General features: G+C 28.6%; 1 protein-coding gene across 1 annotated transcript; it reads right to left on the reverse strand.

Moving 5' to 3' along the window:
* Positions 1–322: 322 nt before the first annotated feature.
* LOC132805445 (uncharacterized) lies at positions 323–7,092 on the reverse strand. Its single transcript, XM_060820524.1, has 2 exons — positions 6,216–7,092; positions 323–456 (listed from the first exon to the last, which is right to left on the reverse strand). Exons 1-2 carry the CDS (start codon positions 7,090–7,092, stop codon positions 323–325), a joined length of 1,011 nt encoding a protein of 336 aa, XP_060676507.1.
* Between the last annotated feature and the right edge of the window lie 689 nt (positions 7,093–7,781).

Raw genomic sequence — 7,781 nt, forward strand, 5'->3', positions numbered from 1 at the left:
TCTTCACAATAAGACATCCTATTGATGTGAACCGTTAAAATTATTGATTAAAATCGTTTATATTGTATTTGAAGCGCTTTTTTTTTTTTTTTTTTTTAAGTTAATGGAGTCTATTTAAACTTGATTTTTATTATTTAAAAATGTATTTTTATATCCTGGTAGAATGATGTTTTTGGGTTTTTAATTATAAAAAAATTATATTATGTTTTAAATTGTATAGTAATTTAAAATTTTTACAAATTAATTATAGTCACTTCACCATATATCATATCTTATCTTCTAATCCAATATTATACTAAATGAACGTAAGGACTAAATAAATTTAACCCATTTTACTCCAATCCAATTCAATCCTGTCATTTATATGTGATCCAACCCACACAGCCTTGGTGCATGGGCAGGACTCAAGCACGCGTGATGTGAGCTCGCTTCTGATAAACGAGTTTGGTATTACTCCTGCAATTGACAACATTAAATATCTCAAACAAGACTTTTTTTTTTTTTTTTTTAAATATATTGGATAACATTGTAGAACTTTACTTGGCATTATTGCTCAACTTATATTCGATGTCTAGGTGCCCATGAATTATTTGTAATCTCACGCTTAGTTGTTTAATATAAATTGAATGGTGCCCAATATAAAATTACTATATGGTACAACCCATATTTATCTATTTATTCAAATCGTGATACCAATGTTATCACTTATATTATATGTATGTATATATTGATAGAGTTCCGAATAGAGTTTTTTCTTTGAAAGCTAGCCTGTCATGCAAGAGAGGCCATTTTGTTTAGTGATTACATTTTTTTTTTTTTTTTTGGGACAAAAAGAAATATTTTATCAAGAAACATCCAAGGATGAGATAAAAAGCAGGTCAAAGTTACCAAAATTTATTCATTAAATATTTTTATGGGGTATTACCGCCACTGACGGGGAAGTTACTTGTTTGGATTAAATACCAAGATGATACAATAGGTGCGTTATCAAGTTGCAGTGGGCGAGTCTAAAATGTTGGTCCGTATCACATTCAACGTGATATGATAAGCAATTACAGGCAGTCACACAGAATGCAAGCAAGTAGCTTTCTTACTCTCCTAGTAGCGTAAGTTGACGGCAAGTTAGGAGGCATTGGAAAGACTTTTCAATAAAAAAGTAAAGAGGCACTCGGGAAGCGACTGTAACACCTACATTTTTTTTGCCTGTAAAGTTGGCCTGTCGTATGAATTTGGCAGTTTGATGGGTTTCTATGTCTTCAAAATCAACAGGTTGAGAGGAGTGAAATTTTGACACTTTGGGAGTTTGTATTGCCTCCTTTAGTAATATATGGGACCCGCTCCGACGTAAATTTCCTTTGTTTTGTTGATTGTTTCGGTTGAGAAGTCTATCATTGACAGAACTAGTCCCAAAAAACTCAAGGAGGTATCCACCCATTTTCTTATCGTATTATAAAATAGGGAAAAAAAAAAAAAAAAAAAAGAGTTACTTGGTACATTTTACTTTGGTGTTATTTTCTTAGATTCATTTGTTAAATATATAGGGTAAATTATTTAAAGAAAAGTCAGAATGTAGTTGATAGTTAGTTGGCCTCCATTTAATTTAATAGCTATGGGACCATTTTCATTTAATTTCGATGAGCCTGTTTTAGTAAAAACTATTGAAGTTCCAACCCGAAAGACTTCGGTAACTGAATAAATTTTTCAAGCTCTTTCCATGAATAATGTAGCTAAGATGACCTGAAAATGACAAAAAATAAATAGGGCCAAGGGACTTGAAAAGGGTACTGGCTAATGACTCTACGAAGCACAAGTTAGGAGAAAATCGTTCTTGGAAATTATAAAAAAAAAAAAAATCTCACCAGTAGTTTGACTTTCTTGACCAGTCTGTAAATCATATTAATTATGAAGAGAAAAATATTAATGTAATAAATATATGTATTCCAAATTTTATATGGAAAGTAAGTTTAGCTTTCTATATATAGAAATTTTAATTTTATTTTTTATTTTAATTTTTCAATTTAAAAAATATATTAAAAAATTCATTAAAATAGAGAAAAAAAATTTAAAGAACTTGTAGGTGATTTTTTTTATATAATACTTGAAAAATAAAAGAAAATACATAAGTAGAATAATAAATATTCATAGATAAAAAAAAAAGAATAAAAATGTTGTTGAAGTATATTTTAAAATTTTACTATTTATTTTAAAATATATTTATAATTGAAAATATACCATTTATTTAAAAAAGGCCATAATGGTATATTCATTTTTATTGAACCTTGGATAATACTTTCGATTTAAAACTATTATATGAGAAAATAATTAAGAAAGTATTATTTGTCACCGCTAGAAAACATCAAAATTAAAATTCTTATGTCAATCAATATTTCAAATGATTGTTTAAAAAATTCACTTTTTTAAATAAATACATAATTAAACATAACTAATAGATAATAGTATATAATCGACGGTCCAACTTATAACAACTAACAAGAGTTAATTAACTAATATAGGTAGTTAGCTATTAAAAGTATTTTTCCTACACAATATGCAATTTGCGTCACATGCTTTAGATTAGAGAAATTGACACTTTTACATTTCAAACTTTAATAAGGTTGGCATTTTACACCAAAATTTATTTTTTTGAATTTATTTTTTTGAAATTGTACACTGAACTCACCAAAAGTCTTGCACCGCTGGTCCCTTTTTAACTTTTTTTTTTTTTTCAAATCATTAACAGAACCATCATATGTTTGTGTCACACTTTTATATTTTATGCAGTGAAAATAGATCATACCATTACGGTATTCTAAAGGTGCGGACCGTCACATTTGGCATGTGGACTTAAAAGAGGGGTATTTATGTTTTTTTACCTTTTCTTTTTTTCTTTCTTTGTTTCTTCCTTCTTTTTTTTTATTTTTTTTTATTTTTTATATTAATGAAATTGTGGCTCCGATGGATTGATGATCATCAGGACCAATCTTATTTTCGTCTTGGCCGGTTTGCGAAGTCTATGATATTTAGTATGAAGGGGAAGAAGGAATTGTCAAAGAGGTTGAGAGATTGAATACTTGATCGTCACTTTACATCCTCAGGCATCTTGCTGTATATCCAATTTTGACAAATCAAGAAACTGAGGTTTGGAGGTGTGCCCAGACCGGCAATAAACAAACCTAAAATCTAAAATTTCCGAAGAACCAAGCTTCTGATTACACCTGGGTACGCATCGGTCATTACTGAAACTACAAAATGGCCTATTCTGTACAATGCTTCCACGAACAATTAAAAAAAAAAAAAAAAAAAGCCACAAAGGGCACAAAGCATTGTAGGATTTACAAAAGTAAAAAGGAACAGAGGTGAAGAAAGTGAAAGACTGAAATTAAAAAGACACAAAGCATTGCACGATTTACAAAAGGAGAAAAAAAACAAAAATAAAAAATAAAAATAGAGTTGAAAAAGCAACATTTAAAATAAAATCGAAAAAAAAAACAATTTATAAATTTTAAAAATTATATTAAATTGAAAACATCCACAAATATTTGGATATTTATTGAATAATTTCATTTTTTAGAACAATTCGGGTCCGACTATGTGAAAACCTAGTTAAGATTGCTTTAACTTTTAATTCTACCAAATAAATATAACAAATGAACGTAAATCTAGATCTAAAAAATCTTCCAATATTTATCGTCATCCTTAATTTACAGTTTCTACAATTTCTCAGCAACCAAAAGAAAATTGACCAACACAAAATCCATAGGAAAAGAAAATTAAGAGAGAAATAAGAAAATAGGAAGGAAGAAGCCATTGACCGAGAATATCAAGCAAGAGTTCACTGCCATTGGATAGGTATGTAGCAGCAGTGTACATAAGGTAGCCATAAACAAGGATCAGAAAGAGATTACGAAACGCAGTAGTGATACTAGGCATAAAACTGTAGGTCTGCTCGCAAATAAACTCCTCATTATGAAAAATAAAATAAAAAACCGGTCAAGACTAAAAAAAGATTGGTTCCGATGATCATGAACCCATTGGAGCCCTAATTTCATATATCAAAAGAGAAAGAACAATTTGAGAAAGAATAAAATAAAATAAAATAAAAACCTCTTTTAAGACCACTCACCAAGCATGTATTAGTTCTGTTAATAATTTGAACAGAAAATTTAAAAAGGACCAACGTTACAAAATTTGGATAAATTCAAAGACAAAATATCAAAATAATTTTTTTAAGGTATAGAATATAGCCTTAATAAAATTCTGGATGCAAAAATATAATTTTCTTATGATTATACGGCAAGAGGACACATTTGGATAAAATATTATTTAAATAATTGCAATCAAAGCAACCAGTGGATGTAGTATTTTTAAAAAAATTTAAAAAAAAATAAATGCAGAAAAAGAAGAGAAAAACAAATAATAGGCACTGGGCGGTGAATGAGTTTGAGTTGTCCGTCACTGTCTTTGTCAGTCTACTCACTGACTCTGTCTATATAAATAAAGTGGAGGTTTTGCTGCAAGCGAGGAGATCACATTCACAAGAACCATTTCTCTCTCAAAACCATAAAATTCAGATTTTTTATTTTTTTTATTTTTTGTTTTTGTTTCAGTGAGTGGTTATGCGCCTGCCTCCTAAGTCCATTCTCATTGCAATTGAAGCTAATTAAGAATTATTAATCTTACAGGTATACATAATATTTTATTTAACTCTTTCTTTTTTTTTTTTTTGGCTATCCCTAGATCCTTCGAAACAAATATATGTAATATATATATATATATATATTTATATATAAATAATAATAACTGTCTCGGTCGGGATTTCTCAAGAAAACTCCTCCACATATATATATATATACTAGATATGGCCACGTGCGAGCGATGCACGTGGTTTGCATTAAAATTTGAATCTTTAATAGCTTTTAAGTAATATGGAAAAGTTTGAATAAAAAAATTGTTAAATTAGTTTTTTTAATTAACATTTTTCAATTTGTTTAGAATGATTTAATCTTAAATTATTAACAAACATAAAAAAATTAATCATTTTATCCCAAGTTTTTCATAAATTTAATATTTAAATCGCATCATAAAATATCCGGTGTATGGATGTCCGATGTATCATATATGTTCTAATGGAATTGACCTCAATCCCTAAAAAAACAAAACAATCATATATGTTCAAAAGCATGATTTCAAATATATAAAAAATGACCAGAAAATTTAAAATAAATAAATAAATAAAAATAACATCAATAATATAAGTAACATACATTGAGCTTACCTATTTGAAGAATTTACTAAACTCAACAATTCATGAAATACAACATTTTTGATCAATGTATAATCTAATTCATCTATTGAAGGCATAATATTCAAAATTTTTATACATTGTCCCATCTTTGCTCTAGGCAAAGCCACATATAACTGACCATGAGAAAAAACTGGTTCCGGTAAATATACACCAACATAGTATAATGTTTGTCCTTGAGCTTTATTAATTGTCATTGCAAAACATAATCGTATTGGAAATTGTTTACGTTTAAAATGTAAGACATCTTTTACATTCTCTATTGGCATAAATGGAATTCTAGGTAAGAAAACTCTTTTTCCTCGATATTCTCCAACATTAATTTCAGCATCTATCACATTTTGATCAAATCTACGACAAATTAATCTTGTTCCATTGCATAGCCCTTCAGAAGGATTAATATTCCTTAATAGTATAACTGGACAATTTACTTTTAATCTTAATTCATGTGGAGGAAATCCATTAGGCACTAACATATTCAAGAAATCTTCATGAATATCTTGTTGACTTTTATCTAAACATACATCATAACTATAATATGTTATTGTATCACCTACAAATCTATTTATTAAGACATTATTAATTTGATCCACATAATCATTTTTAGGTGTTAAAATAGCTCTATTTATCATAAAATCTAAGTTTTCAGCATACTTTTCAATTTCAAGAAATACATGTTTAATTAAGTTATCCAATGCATCTTCTTTATCAACATTTGGAACAATCATTTGACATGGCAATTTAATATAATCATCATGAATATATTCTTCAACTCCATCACCAATGCGTAACAAATATTGACTAAATAAAGGATCAAATTGAGCTCGCATATTTTGACTTAATTTTATTTTATGTAATTTTGGCCATAAATATGAATTAACTAAAGATGAATTTATAACTTCTTCTCTAGTACCTTTTGGAACTACAGGAAGAACTTGTCTAAAATCCCCACCAAAAACAACTACTTTACCACCAAATAACAAATCACATTCATTTATATCTTGTAACATCTTATCTAATGATTCAATTGCTTCCTTTTTTACCATCGGAGCTTCATTCCATACTATTAAACTTGCATCTTTCATAAGTTTCGCTAATCCTGATTGTTTACTAACATGACATGTATTATGTTCTTCCATCACTAAAGGTATTTTAAACCTGGAATGAGCTGTTCTTCCACCAGGTAAAATGGAAGCTGCAACTCCTGAAGATGCTGTAGCAAGGGCAATTAAACCTTTTGATCTAACAGCAGCAAGAATTGTTTTATATAAGAAAGTTTTTCCACTTCCACCAGGGTCATCAATGAAAAACAAACCAGGTACTTTAGAGAACACTTTATCTAATATTTGATCGTATGCATATTTTTGTTCAATATTTAAAGATTGTGCACATGCAATATCATCATCATTTATAACAATCGATAATTCCTCACTAATTTCTCTATTATCATCATGAATATCATTGTCATCAATGTCAAATTCCAAAAGATCATAATCAGCTAAAGTTTTTCCCATTGATTCCAGGATAATGTTAATATGTCCTAAAACTTTTGATCTTTTAACTCTATCACTATAATTTAAATATTTAAAATCATCAGATAATGCTTTCTCATATTTAATCCATAAATCTCTCGGATTACTTGGACTACAATATACTAATAAAGTAGCAAACAACCTTCGTAAACTATAAGGCATTTGGTACAAAGATGCTTCCTCCAAGCATAACTCAAAACTATTATCATATTCTAATAGACCATGCAACAAAGCTGCATCACGATATGATAACACCATTTACACATTTAAGATCATCAAAAGATGTGGCTCCCCTAACATGATTTAATAATAATCTTAGATAATACCTCTCATGATCAAATGGATTCACATTTACAATTCTATCAACAACATCACACCGTTTGCGTATATTCCAAGTTTTAAATTGGGAGGACCAAACATAATGTCCAGGAAACTCCCTATATAATAATTGTCTACTGTTTACATTTACACGATTCATAACAAAATATTCAGTAAGCATAGTTTTTGCAAAGAAATCATTATTCACAACAGATTGTAAATTAACAGAATTCTTGAAACTCATCATTTGCTTATTTTCCAAATGAATTTGTAATGTCATTACATGTGGATGCATTTCATTTAAAGAAAAGCCATAAATTCTCCACATCACTTCAGGCGGTGATATCCATCTAGCAGACTGAAAACTATGTATTTCATCAATATCTTCATCATTTTTAAATGACTTTATATTCATTGCAACTTTATCATGTCCTTTGTATATATATTTATATAAATATTTAACAGCCTTTATTGTAGAACATATTTCAACATTTATGTGGCAATCAAACTTTGCAAGCAGATAAGGATTGTAAGGAACCACCCATCGATTATCTAGAACAGATCCTCTAATCTTAACTTTACAACCATCATCACGTCTTCTATACAATGGAAAAGAATTTTTCCCTAAA

This window comes from Ziziphus jujuba, chromosome 9 (genome assembly GCF_031755915.1).
Source record: "Ziziphus jujuba cultivar Dongzao chromosome 9, ASM3175591v1".
NCBI lineage: Eukaryota > Viridiplantae > Streptophyta > Magnoliopsida > Rosales > Rhamnaceae > Ziziphus > Ziziphus jujuba.